This window comes from Notolepis coatsorum (assembly GCF_963971535.1).
Source record: "Notolepis coatsorum genome assembly, chromosome: 3".
Lineage (NCBI taxonomy): Eukaryota > Metazoa > Chordata > Actinopteri > Aulopiformes > Paralepididae > Notolepis > Notolepis coatsorum.
The window spans coordinates 207,437,418-207,463,471 of NC_140167.1; the positions used below are offsets into that span (position 1 = coordinate 207,437,418).

Genomic DNA, 26,054 nt, shown 5'->3' on the forward strand with positions numbered 1-26,054 from the left:
TTCTCCTCTGCCACCCTCTCGAGTGGCACCATAGTCAGCTGCTTCTCCTCTGCCACCCTCTCGAGTGGCACCATAGTCAGCTCCTTCTCCTCTGCCAACCTCTCGAGTGGCACCATAGTCAGCTGCTTCTCCTCTGCCACCCTCTCGAGTGGCACCATAGTCCCCCCACTCTCCTCGCAGTCACGTCTTGGGACCGGGAGCCATATTTTCGGAGAGAGTAATCCGGGAGAAGACAGATCTCTTTGATTCGTTTGTATTTTCGTCGGGTCGTCACTTTGACGCTCAAGTGGGATTCACGTTTCAACACGTCATGCAGCGCGGTCTCATGTTGATGATGAGCTGAGGGTTGGGATCCACCTGTAGGAGTGAAAAACAATATATGAGTTTCCAATTCCAACATGAAGACTAAAGTTGACGGAAAACAAATGCATTTTTGGTGGGTTTAGAGTCGGCCTGCGACCCAATGAGGGCTGAATGGGGTTCTGCTGCGTGGAGACTCACCTCACAGTACACCGGAGGGGGTCTGAAGCGGAACTCCTGGACGAAGGCCAGCAGGGGGTGTTCCAGGATCCCGCTCAGGTCCTCCTCAGTCCTCCTGGAGATACGCTGCTCAGCCTCCTCCTCCGTCACCACGGAGCTGTAGTCTGGAGGGGCTGTGTGGAGAGAGAGAGAGAGAGAGAGCCGGTTAGACCATCCTGCTCTGATCACCAAGGTTAGCCCATCCTGCTCTGATCACCAAGGTTAGACCATCCTGCTCTGATCACCAAGGTTAGCCCATCCTGCTCTGATCACCAAGGTTAGCCCATCCTGCTCTGATCACCACGGTTAGCCTGCTCTGATCACCAAGGTTAGCCTGCTCTGATCACCAAGGTTAGCCCATCCTGCTCTGATCACCACGGTTAGCCTGCTCTGATCACCAAGGTTAGCCCATCCTGCTCTGATCACCACGGTTAGCCCATCCTGCTCTGATCACCAAGGTTAGCCTGCTCTGATCACCAAGGTTAGCCCATCCTGCTCTGATCACCAAGGTTAGCCCATCCTGCTCTGATCACCAAGGTTAGCCCATCCTGCTCTGATCACCAAGGTTAGCCTGCTCTGATCACCAAGGTTAGCCCATCCTGCTCTGATCACCAAGGTTAGCCTGCTCTGATCACCAAGGTTAGCCCATCCTGCTCTGATCACCAAGGTTAGCCCATCCTGCTCTGATCACCACGGTTAGCCTGCTCTGATCACCAAGGTTAGCCTGCTCTGATCACCAAGGTTAGTCCATCCTGCTCTGATCACCAAGGTTAGCCCATCCTGCTCTGATCACCAAGGTTAGCCCATCCTGCTCTGATCACCAAGGTTAGCCCATCCTGCTCTGATCACCAAGGTTAGTCCATCCTGCTCTGATCACCACGGTTAGCCTGCTCTGATCACCAAGGTTAGTCCATCCTGCTCTGATCACCACGGTTAGCCTGCTCTGATCACCACGGTTAGCCTGCTCTGATCACCAAGGTTAGGGTTAGGGTTATGAAGACACTCACGCTCCGGCTGCTCGGGGATGGACATGCGCAGCCACTCCAGGTTGCAGCTGTACTGGCTGCTGACGCTGGAGGAGCGGCTGCCGAACGGGTGCAGGGGGATGGTGCCCATGACCAGGGGGAGCTCCAGACACAGCTTGGAGGTTCCAGGAACATCCACGCACACCTGAAGGGCGGAAGGAGAGTCGTTATAACAACATTCAAATAGTTTTATTTTACACGTTCAAATATCTTTAACCCTTTCACTGCCACACGACAGAAGGTTAGCCCTTTACTATCACACAACCGACGGTGATGCTGTCGTGTGGCAGTGAAAGGGTTAAGAAACAGAGCTATCAGTGTGTCCTGGCGCTCCACGCCCACAGAGAGGCTGGACTCACCCGCAGCGTGTATTCCACCTTGATGACGCGGCACTGCAGGATGGACGGCCCCACCGGGGGGATCTTGATGGCGCGGCCGTGCCACGCCTCCCTGCGCCGGGCTCCCACCACGTCTCCGGACAGCGTGGCCACCACTGAGCGCTTCTGCTTCATGGTGCCCCGCGCGATGAAGGTCTGGGTCTGCGTGATGTAGGCCCTGGGCACCACCGAGCGCGAGGTGGAGTTGTCGAACTCGGCGAACACGGGGATGACCTCGCCTGGTGGGTTAATGAGACAGGTGTGTTTTAACAATCTGCGGCTACGCCGTCTAGCAGTGGAGCCGTGGCTGTGGTCAGATGAGGGGGCGGGTCTCTCACCTGGCGTGTATCCTTTGCGGTCGATCTTGGCGGTTATGGACACCTGTCCGAAGTTCCGGTACCAGACCCGTGCCATCTTGTCCTTGGTGCCGGCCTGCGGTGCCTGGAATTAAGTTAACAAAGTGGATGTGAGTTGGGTTGGGGGGGGGGGAATCCATCCTTAGTGTTTCACCGGAGGAATGACATCTCCGTGTGAAGTGAGGTTATGGGCTGAGCTCCTCACCAGTAGAGTCGGCGTGTTGATGTCGATGGGCTCGATCACCGTGAACTCCTTCTTGATCTTCCTCACGGTGGCCCAGGGTCGGTGCAGCTTCACCTTCACCCAGTAGCGGATGCTGCCATGCTTGCCCTCGAAGGAGGTGACCAGCGTCTCCTCGGGCAGCTGGAAACTGAACGGGAACTCGTGTCTGCCCGCAGGGAGGAGCGTCATCTCTCCGTTATCTGAGGGAGAGAAAAAAGGGATATATTTTTTTTTAAATACGTTTCGAGAGTTACCTTCAACCCTCGAGTGCCGTTCCTTTCAGTCCTGCATACGTGCAGAACAATCACACGGAGGGCTGCTTCCCTCTCTCCATTGTGCCCGCTCTGCCCACACAGGAGGGCTGCTTCCCTCTCTCCATTGTGCCCGCTCTGCCCACACAGGAGGGCTGCTTCCCTCTCTCCATTGTGCCCGCTCTGCCAGCTCTGCCTCACACTAGGGCTGCTTCCCTCTCTCCATTGTGCCCGCTCTGCCCACACAGGAGGGCTGCTTCCCTCTCTCCATTGTGCTGAGGACATGTTTTTCTCAAACTGAAAGAGCTGGCAGAAATGTGTTGTTGTTGTTGTAGCCAATATCGAGTTACTTTTTCATACTTCCATCTCTACTAACTAATGTGTCTAGTGGGTATATAAGATTTGATGGCTGTTGTGCCTTTTGTGTTAGTTAAACCTGTACTTAATTTGCATAGCAATAGTCTACTGTCAAATCCTTTGAATGAGTCAAGTGGTTTATTGTTATATAATAACACACATTCGACTTCTTCTTCGCAAAGCATTTTCATAGTAACGACGAGGAAGGCCATTAAAATAGTCCCCGTCCCCCCCCCCCCCCCGCGCGTAATGCAGCGGAGAAACACACATCACAACAAGATGTCCTGATTCCAGAACACCGTCTCCAGCTCCCTCCCTCCCTCCTGACTGACTGACCTGCCTGCAGCAGCACCTCCCTGCGGTCCAGGTACTCCACCTCGTCGCTGTAGTTCTGCGTGTAGGCGGTGCTGGAGCCGGCGGAGCGGGACTCGGTCCAGTGCACCCGGGCGAAGCCCTCGGCGTGCAGCTTCAGGGAGTCCAGCCGGCCCTGCGCGGCCAGCTCCAGCACCACCCGGCCGGACACCACGTCCCCGCTGCTGAACACGGGCGGCGCGTCGAGCTCCGGGGAGTCGAAGACGATGTAAAACTTTTTCAATTTGTCGAAAATCATTTTTTGACTTGAGGCGACTGGTATTTATTTCCAAAGTGATGATAGTCCTCTCGGTGCTCCGCGCTGCTCAGGGTGCTCTCTCTCCGCGGGGCTGGTGTGTGTTCAGCGGGCTCAGGGTGCTCTCTCTCCGCGGGGCTGGTGTGTGTTCAGCGGGCTCAGGGTGCTCTCTCTCCGCGGGGCTGGTGTGTGTTCAGCGGGCTCAGGGTGCTCTCTCTCCGCGGGGCTGGTGTGTGTGTTCAGCGGGGTCAGTTGGATCCTGCAGACGACACTTGCGAAACTAAAGTGCTCCGGCGCGCTGGGCTGCAGCCCTTTTTGCACGTTGAGAAAGGGGGCGGGCTCTAGAGGCCCCAGGCGAGGCCCCAGGGCCCCAGAGGGATCAGGCGCGCTGGGCTGATACACATCTTCCCTGGGTGTGTGTGGAGAACACTGAACAGCGAGCAGGGACACAGTGCTGCCTGCCTGGTGATTGATGGTTACAGGTTCTTAGAAGACGAAAACAGGCTCACTGAGCATGCCCCCGGAACGGGGCTGAGATCCTCCCATTTTGAGTGCAGAGCAACAACAACATAGTTTCTCACTGTACTGTACAGTTGAGAAGAAAGTTGAGAAATTGCTGCAATGATGCAATTGATCTCATCTTCTGCACGGTCAGATTTCTGAACACAGAGTATGCTTTGTGTCAAAGCCCATCTGCCACTGAATGAACAAACAAAAACGGCAACAAATTAGGTCGCTTGGATAAGCATCGTTTTGAGCTAACAGGATTTCGGCGTTATAAAATCCCAATTCATTTTCTGAAAATGCAAAAAAAAGGCAGCTTCTAAACACAATTTATTTCGCTTCCTGAAGTTCGTTCAAATCAACAATATGACTAAACTATAACAGTGGGCCCATCAGTCAAGCTTTATAGATACATCGCTTTCTTTCTAGAAATATTCGGTTTAAAATTCCATTAGCTGCCAAATCAGCTACATCTTGCCTCAAAAACAAAGTTGTTTACTCCTTTGTTCCCCAGTGGAGACGTGGAGACGTGCTGTGGCACAGTGGAGACGTGCTGTGGCACAGTGGAGACGTGCTGTGGCACAGTGGAGACGTGCTGTGGCACAGTGGAGACGTGCTGTGGCACAGTGGAGACATGCTGTGGCACAGTGGAGACATGCTGTGGCACAGTGGAGACATGCTGTGGCACAGTGGAGACGTGCTGTGGCACAGTGGAGACATGCTGTGGCACAGTGGAGACGTGCTGTGGCACAGTGGAGACATGCTGTGGCACAGTGGAGACGTGCTGTGGCACAGTGGAGACATGCTGTGGCACAGTGGAGACGTGCTGTGGCACAGTGGAGACGTGCTGTGGCACAGTGGCACAGCAACAGCTGCACGGGTCGAGAACAGCAGTCCAGTCTAGCCTCAAGTAAATCATGATCTCCGGCGCCGCCTGGTGGCGATGAGCGGCGACACGAGGCTGCCAGACTGGTGGGCCTGATAAGCACGTGGTGGTCCTGTGTACAGAATGATTCTTCTGATAAACATTATGCTTTGGGGTGGATCGTACCAACTCATTATATCAAAACCGCTCTCAAATAGCACCTACGGATTGGCTGCAATTAGAAACTGGCCCCTGTAAATGTCCAAACCCCCCACCCACCCCCACCAATGTACAGTTTCTTCCCCTTCGGATGTATATATTTTTATGATCTCTTTTTACTACATAGTTCTGTATATTTATCTGTATATAGTCATAAATGTCATGATGAATTGAAAATGGGGGACCCTGATGTAAACAAGACGAAAGTCTTTGGTCTGCATCATCTTAGCAGTTTTTTTAACCTTTATTTAACCAGAAGTTTTCAATCAATCAATCAGAGTGGGATAATAACTTCAGTCTAATTATGAATTAAAACACTGTTTATTTAAATTTAGGAAACATTATGCTGCTAGTAAAGTAGCTGTAGACCAAGCCTGTGTTGTGATGTAAACACTAGGTCATGTAGCATCGTTATTAAAGACTTTTCAGTTTTAGTGCATTCTCTTAAATAAACAGAATACATGCTATTATTATTATTATTATTATTATTATTATTATTATTATTATTATTATTATTATTATTATTATTATACTATTTAAAAAGTAGTTGCAGAAAGAGAGAGAGATCCATAACATCTCCAAGTAAGATAAGTTGCTCCTTCATTAACCCCGCGGGGACATGCAGGTGGCAGAGCAGGGGAGGTACAGGCAGGACAGAAATAGAAATGACAATACATATAGATAATAATACAACTTTTAAATCTTTAAATATATTTTTTAATATATATTTAGTAGAGGTAAAGAACAAGATAAAAAAAAGATAAGGTGCCAATCGGACAGATGAGACATGCATACTCTATCGATAATAATAACACACTGTGCACGAGTATGTGCAGGGTTTAGTTTAATTAGGAGTCAAACAGTTCTAACATGTGGGATGAGTCTTTCTCATCCTCCTCATCCACCAAAAATGTATAGCTTGTAGGTTGTAGCCAAAAATAATAAAGCTTCTCAAAAATGTGAAAAGTCTTTAATAGCAATGCTAAATGCCTCGTGTTTACATAACACAGGCTTGCTCTACAGGCCTGACATACTAAAAGTAATGCAGAATTTACTAGCAGCATTTTGGTTTATTTGAGAAAATACACAAAGTATCCTTACATTTAAAATCTCTGTGAAAGTATTCCTGGTATTAGTAACCCTTCATTCAAACAGTGTATTTTCTGCAAAAACAAATAAAAAATCTATTTACCCAGGGTATTCATTTATCCCACATCCTGCTTCCTACTCCCAGTAACACACTGCCTTTTCACCCGGCACACCTCACACTTCTGCTTCCACTCAGGTACGTGCCACCTACAGAAGTTCTCAGATGACTCCTCCATTGTCAGTTACATCACGGACAACAACGAGGAGAAGTACAGAGCCCTGGTGGAGAGGGTGGTGGCTTCGTAGGGTGGTGTGACAATAATCACCACCACCAACTCAACACCAACAAGACCAAGGAGCTGGTGGTGGACTACTGGTGGAGCAAGAGGCCCCCAACTCCCATCACTATCCGTGGTGGACACCGACACGTTCCTGGGATACACATGAATAAACCGGACTGGACAACACGGAGGCCCTCTACAGGACGAGACAGAGCAGGCTGTTCTTCCTGAGGAGGCTTGGATCCTGTAATGTGTGCAATAGGCTGCTGCAGTCATTCTACCAGTCTGTAGTGGCCAGCGTCCTCTTGTTCATCGTGGTGTGTAGTCTGTAGTGGCCAGCGTCCTCTTGTTCATCGTGGTGTGTAGTCTGTAGTGGCCAGCGTCCTCTTGTTCATCGTGGTGTGTAGTCTGTAGTGGCCAGCGTCCTCTTGTTCATCGTGGTGCATAAGAGAGACTCACTGAACAAGCTGGCAAGGAAGGCTAATAGTGGGAGTAGAACTGGACAACTGGACGGAGACGGACGAGGAAGAAGAACCCCTCCCACACTTTGCACAAGGTTTCACACATCACTCACACATTTCTTTTTAGCATCTTAAACCTTATTTGTATATATTATTGATAATCCACTTAAATCTGTAAAAAAAACTAACCTTCGTACTGTCTTCTACTATCAAGCACTTTTCCACTAGATAATCTTCCCTGCCTATATTACTACCAACTGTACTAACATGTCTCTACTGCTCTGTCTATATTACTACCTACTGTACTAACATGTCTCTACTGCTCTGTCTATATTACTACCTACTGTACTAACATGTCTCTACTGCTCTGTCTATATTACTACCTACTGTACTAACATGTCTCTACTGCTCTGTCTATATTACTACCTACTGTACTAACATGTCTCTACTGCTCTGTCTATATTACTACCTACTGTACTAACATGTCTCTACTGCTCTGTCTATATTACTACCTACTGTACTAACATGTCTCTACTGCTCTGTCTATATTACTACCTACTGTACTAACATGTCTCTACTGCTCTGTCTATATTACTACCTACTGTACTAACATGTCTCTACTGCTCTGTCTATATTACTACCTACTGTACTAACATGTCTCCACTGCTCTGTCTATATTACTACCTACTGTACTAACATGTCTCTACTGCTCTGTCTATATTACTACCTACTGTACTAACATGTCTCTACTGCTCTGTCTATATTACTACCTACTGTACTAACATGTCTCTACTGCTCTGTCTATATTACTACCTACTGTACTAACATGTCTCTACTGCTCTGTCTATATTACTACCTACTGTACTAACATGTCTCTACTGCTCTGTCTATATTACTACCTACTGTACTAACATGTCTCTACTGCTCTGTCTATATTACTACCTACTGTACTAACATGTCTCTACTGCTCTGTCTATATTACTACCTACTGTACTAACATGTCTCTACTGCTCTGTCTATATTACTACCTACTGTACTAACATGTCTCTACTGCTCTGTCTATATTACTACCTACTGTACCAACATGTCTCTACTGCTCTGTCTATATTACTACCTACTGTACTAACATGTCTCTACTGCTCTGTCTATATTACTACCTACTGTACTAACATGTCTCTACTGCTCTGTCTATATTACTACCTACTGTACTAACATGTCTCTACTGCTCTGTCTATATTACTACCTACTGTACTAACATGTCTCTACTGCTCTGTCTATATTACTACCTACTGTACTAACATGTCTCTACTGCTCTGTCTATATTACTACCTACTGTACTAACATGTCTCTACTACTCTGTCTATATTACTACCTACTGTACTAACATGTCTCTACTGCTCTGTCTATATTACTACCTACTGTACTAACATGTCTCTACTGCTCTGTCTATATTACTACCTACTGTACTAACATGTCTCTACTGCTCTGTCTATATTACTACCTACTGTACTAACATGTCTCTACTGCTCTGTCTATATTACTACCTACTGTACTAACATGTCTCTACTGCTCTGTCTATATTACTACCTACTGTACTAACATGTCTCTACTGCTCTGTCTATATTACTACCTACTGTACTAACATGTCTCTACTGCTCTGTCTATATTACTACCTACTGTACTAACATGTCTCTACTGCTCTGTCTATATTACTACCTACTGTACTAACATGTCTCTACTACTCTGTCTATATTACTACCTACTGTACTAACATGTCTCTACTGCTCTGTCTATATTACTACCTACTGTACTAACATGTCTCTACTGATCTGTCTATATTACTACCTACTGTACTAACATGTCTCTACTGCTCTGTCTATATTACTACCTACTGTACTAACATGTCTCTACTGCTCTGTCTATATTACTACCTACTGTACTAACATGTCTCTACTGCTCTGTCTATATTACTACCTACTGTACTAACATGTCTCTACTGCTCTGTCTATATTACTACCTACTGTACTAACATGTCTCTACTGCTCTGTCTATATTACTACCTACTGTACTAACATGTCTCTACTGCTCTGTCTATATTACTACCTACTGTACTAACATGTCTCCACTGCTCTGTCTATATTACTACCAACTGTACTAACATGTCTCTACTGCTCTGCACTCAACACCGCAGCACCCAAGTTTGTTTGGTGAACATTGTTACTCAGCTGAAAGAGTTGTACCCTTCCTGCTGACCTGTTGGACAGAACTTGAAAAAAGTCACTTAAAAAATAAATAAAGCGTCATCTTATTTATACCAGGGTACTCGGTATGGAGTATTGCACATTGTACAGGGTAGACTTAGTTATATATATTTGTACATGGAGTTGACTTGGGACAGAATCTGTCTATTATACCAGGGGGGGCTGTATATACAGGCATTGTGATATTATTAATACAGGAGGGGCTGTATATACAGGCATTGTGATATTATTAATACAGGGGGGGCTGTATATACAGGCATTGTGATATTATTAATACAGGGGGGGCTGTATATACAGGCATTGTGATATTATTAATACAGGGGGGGCTGTATATACAGGCATTGTGATATTATTATACAGGGGGGGCTGTATATACAGGCATTGTGATATTATTATACAGGGGGGGCTGTATATACAGGCATTGTGATATTATTAATACAGGGGGGGCTGTATATACAGGCATTGTGATATTATTATACAGGGGGGGCTGTATATACAGGCATTGTGATATTATTAATACAGGGGGGGCTGTATATACAGGCATTGTGATATTATTATACCAGGGGGGGCTGTATATACAGGCATTGTGATATTATTAATACAGGGGGGGCTGTATATACAGGCATTGTGATATTATTAATACAGGGGGGGCTGTATATACAGGCATTGTGATATTATTAATACAGGGGGGGCTGTATATACAGGCATTGTGATATTATTAATACAGGGGGGGCTGTATATACAGGCATTGTGATATTATTAATACAGGGGGGGCTGTATATACAGGCATTGTGATATTATTATACCAGGGGGGGGCTGTATATACAGGCATTGTGATATTATTAATACAGGGGGGGCTGTATATACAGGCATTGTGATATTATTATACCAGGGGGGGCTGTATATACAGGCATTGTGATATTATTAATACAGGGGGGGCTGTATATACAGGCATTGTGATATTATTAATACAGGGGGGGGCTGTATATACAGGCATTGTGATATTATTAATACAGGGGGGGCTGTATATACAGGCATTGTGATATTATTATACAGGGGGGGCTGTATATACAGGCATTGTGATATTATTAATACAGGGGGGGCTGTATATACAGGCATTGTGATATTATTATACCAGGGGGGGCTGTATATACAGGCATTGTGATATTATTAATACAGGGGGGGCTGTATATACAGGCATTGTGATATTATTAATACAGGGGGGGGCTGTATATACAGGCATTGTGATATTATTAATACAGGGGGGGCTGTATATACAGGCATTGTGATATTATTAATACAGGGGGGGCTGTATATACAGGCATTGTGATATTATTAATACAGGGGGGGCTGTATATACAGGCATTGTGATATTATTATACCAGGGGGGGCTGTATATACAGGCATTGTGATATTATTAATACAGGGGGGGCTGTATATACAGGCATTGTGATATTATTAATACAGGGGGGGGCTGTATATACAGGCATTGTGATATTATTAATACAGGGGGGGCTGTATATACAGGCATTGTGATATTATTAATACAGGGGGGGCTGTATATACAGGCATTGTGATATTATTAATACAGGGGGGGCTGTATATACACGCATTGTGATATTATTAATACAGGGGGGGCTGTATATACAGGCATTGTGATATTATTATACAGGGGGGGCTGTATATACAGGCATTGTGATATTATTAATACAGGGGGGGCTGTATATACAGGCATTGTGATATTATTATACCAGGGGGGGGCTGTATATACAGGCATTGTGATATTATTATACCAGGGGGGGCTGTATATACAGGCATTGTGATATTATTAATACAGGGGGGGCTGTATATACAGGCATTGTGATATTATTAATACAGGGGGGGCTGTATATACAGGCATTGTGATATTATTAATACAGGGGGGGCTGTATATACAGGCATTGTGATATTATTATACCAGGGGGGGCTGTATATACAGGCATTGTGATATTATTATACCAGGGGGGGCTGTATATACAGGCATTGTGATATTATTATACAGGGGGGGCTGTATATACAGGCATTGTGATATTATTATACCAGGGGGGGCTGTATATACAGGCATTGTGATATTATTAATACAGGGGGGGCTGTATATACAGGCATTGTGATATTATTATACCAGGGGGGGCTGTATATACAGGCATTGTGATATTATTATACCAGGGGGGGCTGTATATACAGGCATTGTGATATTATTATACAGGGGGGGCTGTATATACAGGCATTGTGATATTATTATACCAGGGGGGGCTGTATATACAGGCATTGTGATATTATTAATACAGGGGGGGGCTGTATATACAGGCATTGTGATATTATTAATACAGGGGGGGCTGTATATACAGGCATTGTGATATTATTAATACAGGGGGGGCTGTATATACAGGCATTGTGATATTATTAATACAGGGGGGGCTGTATATACAGGCATTGTGATATTATTATACCAGGGGGGGGCTGTATATACAGGCATTGTGATATTATTAATACAGGGGGGGCTGTATATACAGGCATTGTGATATTATTAATACAGGGGGGGCTGTATATACAGGCATTGTGATATTATTAATACAGGGGGGGCTGTATATACAGGCATTGTGATATTATTAATACAGGGGGGGCTGTATATACAGGCATTGTGATATTATTATACAGGGGGGGCTGTATATACAGGCATTGTGATATTATTAATACAGGGGGGGCTGTATATACAGGCATTGTGATATTATTATACAGGGGGGGCTGTATATACACGCATTGTGATATTATTAATACAGGGGGGCTGTATATACAGGCATTGTGATATTATTAATACAGGGGGGGCTGTATATACAGGCATTGTGATATTATTATACCAGGGGGGGCTGTATATACAGGCATTGTGATATTATTATACCAGGGGGGGCTGTATATACAGGCATTGTGATATTATTATACCAGGGGGGGCTGTATATACAGGCATTGTGATATTATTAATACAGGGGGGGCTGTATATACAGGCATTGTGATATTATTAATACAGGGGGGGCTGTATATACAGGCATTGTGATATTATTATACAGGGGGGGCTGTATATACAGGCATTGTGATATTATTAATACAGGGGGGGCTGTATATACAGGCATTGTGATATTATTAATACAGGGGGGGCTGTATATACAGGCATTGTGATATTATTATACAGGGGGGGCTGTATATACAGGCATTGTGATATTATTATACAGGGGGGGCTGTATATACAGGCATTGTGATATTATTAATACAGGGGGGGCTGTATATACAGGCATTGTGATATTATTATACCAGGGGGGGCTGTATATACAGCAATTGTGATATTATTAATACAGGGGGGCTGTATATACAGGCATTGTGATATTATTAATACATGGGGGGGCTGTATATACAGGCATTGTGATATTATTATACAGGGGGGGCTGTATATACAGGCATTGTGATATTATTAATACAGGGGGGCTGTATATACAGGCATTGTGATATTATTATACAGGGGGGGCTGTATATACAGGCATTGTGATATTATTATACAGGGGGGGCTGTATATACAGGCATTGTGATATTATTAATACAGGGGGGCTGTATATACAGGCATTGTGATATTATTAATACATGGGGGGGCTGTATATACAGGCATTGTGATATTATTATACAGGGGGGGCTGTATATACAGGCATTGTGATATTATTACATTTACATTTACATTTAGTCATTTAGCTGACGCTTTTATCCAAAGCGACTTACAAGTTCTGTACGACAAGCCATCAGGAAGGGCACAACTCTATCAGCTGAGCAACAATGTTCATCAAAGTGTTGAGTGCTACAGTGTAGGTTAGTTTATTAGGACAAGTGCATGACAGTACGGTTAGTTAGGGTTAGATTTTTTTTTTTTTCTTTTTTTTTTTTTTAATTCAGATAATGGTTGAAGAAGTGCGTCTTTAGTCGACGGCGAAAGATTGGACGTGATTCGGCTGTCCTAACTGGGGTGGGTAGTTCATTCCACCATTGTGGGGCAAGGACTGAGAATAGGCGACTTCTCTTTGATGACCCTCCCGGAGCTTGGATAGGAGTAGGTCTGAGGCGGCCAGAAGATGCAGAGCGTAGGGGTCTTGAGGGTGTGTAGTTAGAGACCATTGACCGGAGGTAGGCGGGAGCGGTTCCCTTTGCCGCACGGTATGCTAGGTCGAGGGCCTTGAAGCGGATTCGTGCAGCAATGGGGAGCCAGTGCAGGTCCCTAAGAAGTGGGGTGACATGGGCCGACTTCGGTAGGTTTGAGATCAGGCGGGCCGCTGCGTTCTGAATGAGTTGAAGAGGCTTAGTGGCAGTGGCCGGGAGGCCAGCGAGCAGTGCATTGCAGTAGTCGAGGCGGGAGATGACTGTTGATTGGACGAGGAGTTGGGTGGCTTCTTTTGTCAGGAAGGGGCGTATCCTTCTGACGTTGCTCAGGAGGAATCGGCAGGTTCTGGTCGTCGCTGCGATGTGAGCAGAGAAGTTCAACTGGTCGTCGAGGACAACACCAAGGTTCTTGGCGGTCGGGGACGCAGTCACAGCTGCATTCTCGACTGTGATTGAAAGGTCGGTTAGGGGGGAGGATTTGGCCGGCAGGTGGAGCAATTCTGTTTTGCTTAGGTTCAGTTTGAGGTGGTTGGACGTCATCCAGGCTGAGATGTCGGACAGACAGGCCGAGATCCGCATAGAGACGTGGATATCTGAGGGAGGGAAGGAGAGGAAGAGTTGAGTATCGTCGGCATAACAATGGTAGGAGAAGCCATGAGACGTGATAATGTTACCCAGTGATTTAGTGTAGAGGGAGAAGAGAAGGGGTCCTAAAACCGAGCCCTGGGGGACACCCGTCCGCAGGGGGCGGGTGGCCGACAGGGTCCCTCTCCATGACACTTGGTAGGAGCGGTCATTGAGGTATGATGACAGCCATGTCAGCGCAGAGCCAGCCACTCCCATTCCTGCGAGGGCCGCAAGGAGGATCTGGTGGTTGACTGTGTCGAAGGCTGCAGATAGATCTAGGAGAATCAGGACAGAGGAGAGGCCTTTCGCTTTTGCTAAGTGAAGTGCCTCTGTGACCGCAATGAGGGCTGTCTCTGTGGAGTGACCAGTCCTGAAGCCTGACTGATTAGGGTCTAGGAGGTCATTCTGTAAGAGATAAGTAGTAAGTTGGTTGGATACAGCACGTTCAAGTGTTTTAGAAAGGAAGGAGAGAAGAGAGACAGGACGGTAGTTGCCTATGACAGTAGGGTTCAGGGTTGGTTTTTTTATGAGCGGCGTGACTCTGGCTTGTTTTAGGGAGGTGGGGACCACCCCCGAGTTGAGTGAGGAGTTGATGGTTGCAGTTAGGAATGGGAGGATGTCTGGTGCTATGGTCTGGAGGAGTGGGGAGGGTAGCTGGTCCAGCTGGCAAGTAGTCGGACGGTTTGACGTTACCAGTGTCAGGGTCTCTGCTTCTGTAATGGGAGAGAAAGATGACAGAGTGAAGGATGAGGTTCTCGATTCAGCATTTGGAATGGGTGGGGGTTGGGAGAAGGAGCTGCGGATGTTCTCCACTTTTTCCTCAAAGAAGATCGCAAAGTCTTCGGCAGAGAAAGATGAGGGAGGGGGGGGTGGGGGGGGAGTGAGGAGGGAGGACATGGTAGCATGCAGTTTGCGAAGATTCTTGGCAGAGGCCTCGATCCTATGGTGGAAGAAAGAAGCTTTGGCATTAGTGATGGTTTTGGAGAATGTTAACAAGAGGTTGTGATATGTGTCGATGTCAGCAGTGAGGCGTTATTAATACAGGGGGGGCTGTATATACAGGCATTGTGATATTATTAATACAGGGGGGGCTGTATATACAGGCATTGTGATATTATTAATACAGGGGGGCTGTATATACAGGCATTGTGATATTATTATACCAGGGGGGGCTGTATATACAGGCATTGTGATATTATTAATACAGGGGGGGCTGTATATACAGGCATTGTGATATTATTAATACAGGGGGGCTGTATATACAGGCATTGTGATATTATTAATACAGGGGGGGCTGTATATACAGGCATTGTGATATTATTATACCAGGGGGGGCTGTATATACAGGCATTGTGATATTATTATACAGGGGGGGCTGTATATACAGGCATTGTGATATTATTAATACAGGGGGGGCTGTATATACAGGCATTGTGATATTATTATACCAGGGGGGGCTGTATATACAGGCATTGTGATATTATTAATACAGGGGGGGCTGTATATACAGGCATTGTGATATTATTATACAGGGGGGGCTGTATATACAGGCATTGTGATATTATTAATACAGGGGGGGCTGTATATACAGGCATTGTGATATTATTAATACAGGGGGGGCTGTATATACAGGCATTGTGATATTATTAATACAGGGGGGGCTGTATATACAGGCATTGTGATATTATTAATACAGGGGGGGCTGTATATACAGGCATTGTGATATTATTAATACAGGGGGGGCTGTATATACAGGCATTGTGATATTATTAATACAGGGGGGGCTGTATATACAGGCATTGTGATATTATTATACCAGGGGGGGGCTGTATATACAGGCATTGTGATATTATTAATACAGGGGGGGCTGTATATACAGGCATTGTGATATTATTAATACAGGGGGGGCTGTATATACAGGCATTGTGATATTATTAATACAGGGGGGGCTGTATATACAGGCATTGTGATATTATTAATACAGGGGGGGCTGTATATACAGGCATTGTGATATTATTAATACAGGGGGGGCTGTATATACAGGCATTGTGATATTATTAATACAGGGGGGGGCTGTATATACAGGCATTGTGATATTATTAATACAGGGGGGCTGTATATACAGGCATTGTGATATTATTAATACAGGGGGGGCTGTATATACAGGCATTGTGATATTATTATACAGGGGGGGCTGTATATACAGGCATTGTGATATTATTAATACAGGGGGGGCTGTATATACAGGCATTGTGATATTATTAATACAGGGGGGGCTGTATATACAGGCATTGTGATATTATTATACCAGGGGGGGCTGTATATACAGGCATTGTGATATTATTAATACAGGGGGGGCTGTATATACAGGCATTGTGATATTATTAATACAGGGGGGGCTGTATATACAGGCATTGTGATATTATTATACCAGGGGGGGCTGTATATACAGGCATTGTGATATTATTAATACAGGGGGGGCTGTATATACACGCATTGTGATATTATTAATACAGGGGGGGCTGTATATACAGGCATTGTGATATTATTAATACAGGGGGGGCTGTATATACAGGCATTGTGATATTATTATACCAGGGGGGGCTGTATATACAGGCATTGTGATATTATTAATACAGGGGGGGCTGTATATACAGGCATTGTGATATTATTAATACAGGGGGGGGCTGTATATACAGGCATTGTGATATTATTATACCAGGGGGGGCTGTATATACAGGCATTGTGATATTATTATACCAGGGGGGGCTGTATATACAGGCATTGTGATATTATTATACAGGGGGGGCTGTATATACAGGCATTGTGATATTATTAATACAGGGGGGGCTGTATATACAGGCATTGTGATATTATTATACCAGGGGGGGCTGTATATACAGGCATTGTGATATTATTAATACAGGGGGGGCTGTATATACAGGCATTGTGATATTATTAATACAGGGGGGGCTGTATATACAGGCATTGTGATATTATTAATACAGGGGGGGCTGTATATACAGGCATTGTGATATTATTAATACAGGGGGGGCTGTATATACAGGCATTGTGATATTATTAATACAGGGGGGGCTGTATATACAGGCATTGTGATATTATTAATACAGGGGGGGCTGTATATACAGGCATTGTGATATTATTAATACAGGGGGGGCTGTATATACAGGCATTGTGATATTATTAATACAGGGGGGGCTGTATATACAGGCATTGTGATATTATTAATACAGGGGGGGCTGTATATACAGGCATTGTGATATTATTAATACAGGGGGGGCTGTATATACAGGCATTGTGATATTATTTATACAGGGGGGCTGTATATACAGGCATTGTGATATTATTAATACAGGGGGGGCTGTATATACAGGCATTGTGATATTATTAATACCAGGGGGGGCTGTATATACAGGCATTGTGATATTATTATACAGGGGGGGCTGTATATACAGGCATTGTGATATTATTATACCAGGGGGGGCTGTATATACAGGCATTGTGATATTATTAATACAGGGGGGGCTGTATATACAGGCATTGTGATATTATTAATACAGGGGGGGCTGTATATACAGGCATTGTGATATTATTAATACAGGGGGGGCTGTATATACAGGCATTGTGATATTATTAATACAGGGGGGGCTGTATATACAGGCATTGTGATATTATTAATACAGGGGGGGCTGTATATACAGGCATTGTGATATTATTATACCAGGGGGGGCTGTATATACAGGCATTGTGATATTATTAATACAGGGGGGGCTGTATATACAGGCATTGTGATATTATTATACAGGGGGGGCTGTATATACAGGCATTGTGATATTATTAATACAGGGGGGGCTGTATATACAGGCATTGTGATATTATTATACAGGGGGGGCTGTATATACAGGCATTGTGATATTATTATACAGGGGGGGCTGTATATACAGGCATTGTGATATTATTAATACAGGGGGGGCTGTATATACAGGCATTGTGATATTATTAATACAGGGGGGGCTGTATATACAGGCATTGTGATATTATTAATACAGGGGGGGCTGTATATACAGGCATTGTGATATTATTATACAGGGGGGGCTGTATATACAGGCATTGTGATATTATTAATACAGGGGGGGCTGTATATACAGGCATTGTGATATTATTATACCAGGGGGGGCTGTATATACAGGCATTGTGATATTATTATACAGGGGGGGCTGTATATACAGGCATTGTGATATTATTAATACAGGGGGGGCTGTATATACAGGCATTGTGATATTATTAATACAGGGGGGGCTGTATATACAGGCATTGTGATATTATTATACCAGGGGGGGGGCTGTATATACAGGCATTGTGATGTTATTATACCAGGGGGGGCTGTATATACACACATTGTGATATTATTAATAGATTATACATATGTCTCACCTGTCCAGCAATTGCAAATCAAATAAACCGTTATCTTTATTTAAATTTAATCTACTATACCATTTATTCTTCTATCCTTATTTCTATTACCCTGCCTGTACCCCCCCCCCCCCCCCTTGTGCTGCTATGACCCCAGAATGTCCCCAAGGGGATTGATTGATTGATTGATTGATTGATTGATTGATTGATTGAAAACTTTATTAACAGATTGCAGAATGGGTACAATACAGTACAGCTCAATACACACAATTGTTAAGGGGATGCAGACCAGAGAAAGACTTTAGTCTTGTTTACATCAGGGTCCCCCCTTTTCAATTAATCAGGACATATATGACATACACGACATACAGATAGTCAGTACTGCTACATCTATACATTTATGACATACCAGATTTACAAATACAGTACTGTTTGTGATACAGAAGGAGTCAAGAAAAGGGAGTATATACATTTGACGTAGAAACTGTACATTGGAGGAGGTTGGGTGGGGTTGTGTGGGGGGGGTTGGGTACATTGGGATATTGACGACCATACTGGGTAATTTACATTGGAGGTGGTTGGGGGGGGGGGAACACTGTATAAACAAGCAAAACTGTACATTGAGGGGGGGGGGGGGCGGAGACACTGTACAAACAAGCAACATTGTACATTGGACTATTGACAACCATACTAGGTAAATGACTGTACATTGGAGGGGGTTGGGTTAGGACATTTACAGGGGCCAGTTTTGAATTGCAGTCTCCCGTAGGTGTCCCTTGAGAGTGGTTTTGAAGGTGGGTAGTGATCCACAATCCTTTACAGCTTTGGGTAGGGCGTTCCACATTGATGTGGCATAATTGCGAAACGTGTTTAGTCCCTTATTTGAGCCAAATCTGGGTTTAACATGATTTGTGGAGCTCCCTCTGGTGTTGTGATCGTGGTATTCACTGACCTTTGGGAAGTATTTTGACATGTACATGGGTACCTTGGTCGTGTAGTGTATCTTGTAGACCAGGCCCATTGCAAGTTGCTGTACTCTGTCGTCTACTCTAAGCCATCCTAGGTTGTCAAAGTGGGCAGGGGTGAGGTGAGTTCTAGGAGTAAGGTCAAGCAGTAGTCTGACCAGTTTGTTTTGAGATGTTTGTAATTTAGTTTTTAGCGCCTTTGAGGTGCTTTGGTACCATGAGGTGCAAGCATAGTCGTAGTACCCTTGAATGAGTGCTCCTGCCAGAGTCTTCAGGGTATTCTTGTTTACCAGAGAGGAGATCCGGTACAAGAATCGAGTTTGTTGGTTGACTTTTTTTTATTACATTGGATGCCATTTTGTCACAGGAGAGATTAGCCTCTAGGATGGAACCCAGGTAGGTAATTTCATCTTTCCTTGTGACAATATTGTCACCCACTGTAACTGAGAAGCCGTCGGTCTTGCTGAGTTTGTTATTTGAACCGAAGAGAATGGACTCTGTTTTACCCAGTGTAATGATAGTTTGTTATCAGCGAGCCATATGCAGATTTTGTCTAGTTCCGAGCTGAGGGTTTTTTCAACCTGTAACTTGTTCTTGTCAGAGACCAGCAGGGCTGAGTCGTCCGCAAACAGGAACAAGTTGCAGTCACAAGCTGACGACATGTCATTTGCATAAATTGGGAACAGTAGCGGTCCTAGTATGCTTCCTTGTGGAACACCACAGCTCACTGTGAGGGGGGGGGATAGGGTACCGTTTACCTCCACCATCTGTTCCCTCCCCTCAAGGTAGGATTGCATCCAGCTCACTGATAAGCTATCAAAACCAATTGCTTTTAGCTTGTCAATCAGAATGGAGTGATTGACAGTGTCGAAGGCCTTTTGTAGGTCCAGCATGACCATGCCGCAGTATTTGCCCGCGTCCACCTCTTGTTTGATGTGGTCATTCAAATAGAGAAGGCATGTGTCAGTGGAGTGGGATGTTCTGAAGCCAGATTGGAATTCGTAGATTAGATTTTTTTCCGCTAGGTACTTTTCGACCTGTTCGTAGACTATTTTTTCCATGACTTTCGAGATGGAGGTGAGAATAGAAACAGGGCGGTAGTTGCCTGGGTCTAATTTGCTGCCCTTTTTGTGCAGAGGGGTCACCCTCGCAATTTTGAAGTCCTTGGGGACGTGTCCCTGTTTTATGGAGAGGTTTATTATGTGTGTGATGACTGGGGTGATGGCGGCTGCTGAGTCTCTGAGGAATTTGGAGGGGATGTTGTCATGGCCAGTGGCCTTGTTAGGTTGGAGGGCGCTCAGTTTATTGAGTACCTCATCTGTTGTTACCATTTCCAGCTTGAAGTTGTCCTTGCGGACCCCTAGGTTTTTGTAGTAAGCTACTATGTGTTCTACCCCATAAAGCCCTGAGTGGGAGGGTAGTTTGTTTACCAGTGTTGTGGCTATGTTTGTGAAGAAAATGTTTAAGTAATTGGCTACATCCAGCTTGTCTGTGATGAGCGTGTTGTCCGTCTTTATGTTTATGTTTGAGAATCTGGTTTTAAGTTTTGTACTGCAGCCTAGTTGATTATTGAGTAATTTCCAAAGTTCACGTGGTTTGTTTTTGTTATCCTCAGTTTTGTCATTGATGAAATTCTTTTTTGCAGTTTTGATCATGGAGTTTACGTCGTTTCTTAGTCTGTTTCTTTCTAGTTTGAGTTCAGTCACGTGGGCTTGGAGTTCACTGCTCGTGCTTTTGGTAAGCTTTGACTGACTTTTACGAAACTCAGAGCATTTTTTGTCTCTGGTTTTCATAGCGGTCAGTATTTCAGTGTGCATCCATGGCTCAGCGAGATTTTTTACCCTGGTGGTTCTTAGGGGGGCCATGTCGTTTAGTATTGTTGAAAATTTGGTTTTGAAACCAAGCCATGTTTCTTCAACCAGTGTACCATTGAGTTCATCTGACCAGTCCAGACTCTCCAGTTCAAGGTTAAAGGCCTCGCTAGAGTAGGTTTTGAGGTCTCTAGATGTGACTGTTTTGTGGCAGCCAGCCTTTTGTTTTAGCTTTTTGCGGGTACAGAATATCATATAATGATCACTTAACCCGCATGCTATAACCCCTTTATTGGAGATCCTGGACTTGTCGGAGGTCAGAATGAGGTCAATGGTAGTCTGAGTTGATTCACATACACGTGTGGGTTGGGTGATTAGCTGGCTGAGGCCGTGCAGATCACAAAGCCTACTGAATGACTTGAAGACGGGTGCATCTTTTCGTTGCATATCCGTGTTCCAGTCTCCAATAAGAATTTTGTCTACATCCTCAACTCCAGCTAAACACCCGTCAAGTGTATCATAAAAGCCACTATGATCTGGCGGCCTGTAGATTGAGCCATTAATAAAGATCCATCTTATCTTATTATACACATTCACACCTGGGCAATGCTGGTTGGGGATTAAAGTGCCTTGCTCAAGGGCACTTCACAACAGCTGGTTTTGAGGGGGGGGCACTTCACAACAGTTGGTGTTGAGGGAGGGCAAAGCGTTGCTCTTTCAAACACAAACACACCAGGTTTGTCCTGCTGGTCCGGTCTGGGGATACACGCTTCCTCAAACCTTAACTCATTCAGCGCCAGCTATTCTCCTCATCCTGTAGTCAATGGGCCACGCTGGCATGTTCACTGTGCGTCACAATGTTTGCAGAGCTATATCTATATTCTATATTATAGCTATGTTGACAATACTATGGTAATTTGACAGTCAGTAGCTTCCGTCGAACATGCAAAAATGGAAAAAAAGGTCATGTATACGTTCGCACGTTATCCCGTGGTGAATATTGTATCATTTCAAAATGATCCGGGCTAATTCCTGAAAAGCTGAGTTATAGGGCGCAACGTGAATTCTGCTATAAGCGTTGGCGTTTCATCCCTGGACACGCTACTATTTCCAAATCAAATGTATATAATAGGTATTATGTTTCATCATGAATGCATGAAAGGGGGGGGGGGGTTCTGATGCTTTGATAGCCAGTAACGGCATTCGTTTTGAACACCACACACTCTGATCAGCCGGATCGATATGAAATCATTGCAGGATCAAGGTGGAATTGACGTCAGATAGTCCTTACCTTTGATCGGGGGTATTCCAAAAATAATATTCCAATTGTTTGATCACGATTTCCAGTATTGATGTCCTTCTGGTCCACGACATAATCCAACACAACACATGCATCGAGTGTCCTAGACACGTTTCAATGTGATCGAGTGAACCCCTAGGCTTCCCTGGACTAGAAAACTGCGCCCGGAGGGGTTTAAATGTAACACACGGTCTGGAACAGGGTTTACTGCACTCTCGATACTGCCACCTAGCAGGATCTGGCCGGTACTGCACCCTCTGGGTCCCAGACAGTATGCCTTTTAACTGGCAACATAGAGGTCCGTGACATTGAATAGAATATAAAAAAAAAAGGAAAAACGATCCAAAAACCTTTTTTGCCACTGAACGGTTGGCCGTGAATGAGTTAAAGGAAATGTGCTTGCTTGTAAAGTTTTACTAAAAGGCTCAACTTAATTCATGCCACCACCATTAAAATAAAAATGTCCCATGAGTCCAAATAGTTACAACGTGGGCGACATGATGAAGTGTGTTTAAATTCCCTGAACAGCCAAAGTGAAAGTATTATATACACACACAGTTGATGCATGTGCAAACAGAGGGAGCAGGGGGGTGGGGGGGGGGGGGGGGGGGGGTGCAGAGCCACGTGTTGGTTTTCCTGTTGCCTGAGAGACAGCCCCCCCCCCCTCAGGGCTATACAGCTGCAGCTGTCTGGAGTTGGGCTTCCCTTGCCACACTGGTCTGCCATGAGTCATGACATGTTCCAATAAAAACAAAGAGACGAGAAAACAAGCATGTCCCTTTGACCACGTAAAAGGGGCAAAGCTCACTCAATTATTATGCAATTGTTTTTTTGTTGTTAAAAGTTGAACTGTAACTCGTCTTGACTAGGTATATTTTCAGATCACACATGCAGCACTGTAGCCGTCACGTGGAGCCCCGTGGGGTTACTGTGGAACTAGAGAGCAACGACACGCAAGACAACTGTTGGAGAGATACGGTGACCAGTGCTGAAGACCAGGTGGACCCCGTCTCAAGTTACAGCACGTTGTAGACCCACGACTACTACCGTGTGGGTCAGGTCTGCTCGTTCCAGCTGCGTTTCGCTCAGTCACACACACGGGCTGATACGTCTGCTTCTCTTGGGAGACTTTTGAGTTTTAGGATCTGGCAGATCATGACCTTGCTCGGCTGGCGTGTCCAATCCATGGCACGTCTCGAACCATATTCCAACGTGCCCTGGGCTGGTTTTGAGAGTCAAAGCACAAAGTTTCCAGATGAAACATTAACCGCCCTATTCTATTTATTTACATTCACGTCTCTGGTGGCCAACATCGCTCTCGCATCAGCATACAGTATCACAGCATCAGTATACAGTATCACAGGGTCAGCATACAGTATCACAGCATCAGTATACAGTATCACAGGGTCAGTAATGTATACAGTATCACATACAGTATCACAGCATCAGTATACAGTATCACATACAGTATCACAGCATCAGTATACAGTATCACAGCATCAGTATACAGTATCACAGCATCAGTATACAGTATCACAGCATCAGTATACAGTATCACATACAGTATCACAGCATCAGTATACAGTATCACATACAGTATCACAGCATCAGTATACAGTATCACATACAGTATCACAGCATCAGTATACAGTATCACATACAGTATCACAGCATCAGTATACAGTATCACATACAGTATCACAGCATCAGTATACAGTATCACATACAGTATCACAGCATCAGTATACAGTATCACATACAGTATCACATACAGTATCACAGGGTCAAATAACTCATAGTATTATTTGGACGGATCATCAAATTCTCATGAATGTCTGCTCCACAGCTACACGAATAAAAAGCAACGATTAACAGAATAAAAAAAGCAGGTATTTAAATACAATCTTCACCGCCGCACTACCAAAACGGTTAACCCTTTCACTGCGACAATACACAGAAGGTTAACCCTTTACTATCACACAACCAACGGTCGTGTGTATTTATATACAATCTTTAAAAACAGCATATTGACAATACAAAGCAAACAGCGGATAGGACGAGCACGGCGCCTTTCTTTCACGTAATGAGTTACTAACCTCGAATGAGATGCTGCCTTTTCCGAAAATAGGTGATCTTTGACGTGTAGTCGTTGTAGGTGGTCATGCCCACGCTGCGGTTCTCCAGCCAGTGTGCCGTGGCCACCCCTCTCCCGAGGGCCTTCAGGGAGCGCACCTGGGTCTCCCTGCCCAGCACCAGCACCGCCTGCCCACACACCAGCTGCCCGCTGCGGTAGACGGCGTCCGCCGGCCCGTCCAGCTCCAACTGGAAACTCCGTATGGCGCTGAAACTAGCCATTCCTTTCTGACGGGATCAGACAATAAGGACAAACACCTATATTTTAGTATTATTATTTATTAAAAAAAATGTTATCTCTGTCTTGTCTCTCTCTCTGTATTATCCCCACTATGTCGTCATTGTGAAAGTCCATGTACTGTGTTTGTCCATGTACTGTGTTTGTCCATGTACTGTGTTTGTCCATGTACTGTGTTTGTCCATGTACTGTGTTTGTCCATGTACTGTGTTTGTCCATGTACTGTGTTTGTCCATGTACTGTGTTTGTCCATGTACTGTGTTTGTCCATGTACTGTGTTTGTCCATGTACTGTGTTTGTCCATGTAGGCTACTGTGTTTGTCTGTGTGCTATAATGCCATGTATGTAAGGCGCTATATACATTTTTTTTTGTATTATTTATTATTAATGTGAATTATTATTTTTAAAGCTTGTGCGTTACAGTTCAACACACGCACGCACACACACGCGCGCACACACGCACGCACACACACACAGCGACCACTCAAGTTTTGTTTTACTTGTCAGTCACACACTATAAGGTACATTACAAACAACAAAGTACAAAATGCAAGCTTTTTTAAATGCAAAAACGCAAGGATGAATGAATGAATGAATGAAAACTTTATTTAACAGATTGCAGAATGGGTACAATACAGTACGGCTCAATACATACAATTGTTAAGGGGATGCAGACCAGAGAAAGACGTTTGTCTTGTTTACATCAGGGTCCCCCATTTTCAATTCATATAGACATTTATGACATACATGACATACAGATAGTCAGTACTGCTACATCTATACATTTATGACATACCAGATTTGCAAATACAGTACTGAGGTAGGGATGTCGTGCAAATCCTTTTGTAATAAATAGATTAAATAATAGTCGCGTCCTTCACACTCACCGGCGGCTCGGCTCACTTCAGATGAAGATGCCAGATGAACGGTGTTCCTGTTCGCTCGCCGCTCGCTGGACAATCACTGCTACATTTAATG

At 44.7% G+C, this 26,054-nt stretch overlaps 1 protein-coding gene across 3 annotated transcripts; it reads right to left on the reverse strand.

Annotated features, from left to right (window-relative positions):
- Nucleotides 1-219: 219 nt before the first annotated feature.
- arrdc2 (arrestin domain containing 2) lies at nt 220-26,054 on the reverse strand. Of its 3 annotated transcripts, none has more exons than XM_084310488.1 (8): nt 25,964-26,054; nt 24,802-25,066; nt 2,483-2,700; nt 2,260-2,362; nt 1,904-2,160; nt 1,527-1,689; nt 502-653; nt 220-357 (listed from the first exon to the last, which is right to left on the reverse strand). In XM_084310488.1, exons 2-8 carry the CDS (start codon nt 25,058-25,060, stop codon nt 301-303), a joined length of 1,209 nt encoding a protein of 402 aa, XP_084166614.1. In that variant the 5' UTR covers nt 25,061-25,066; nt 25,964-26,054; the 3' UTR covers nt 220-300. The 3 variants fall into 3 exon arrangements, with proteins under 3 accessions (XP_084166614.1, XP_084166615.1, XP_084166613.1); XM_084310489.1 differs by having other exon boundaries at nt 24,802-25,062; nt 25,964-26,005; XM_084310487.1 differs by lacking the exons at nt 24,802-25,066; nt 25,964-26,054 and adding an exon at nt 3,445-4,256.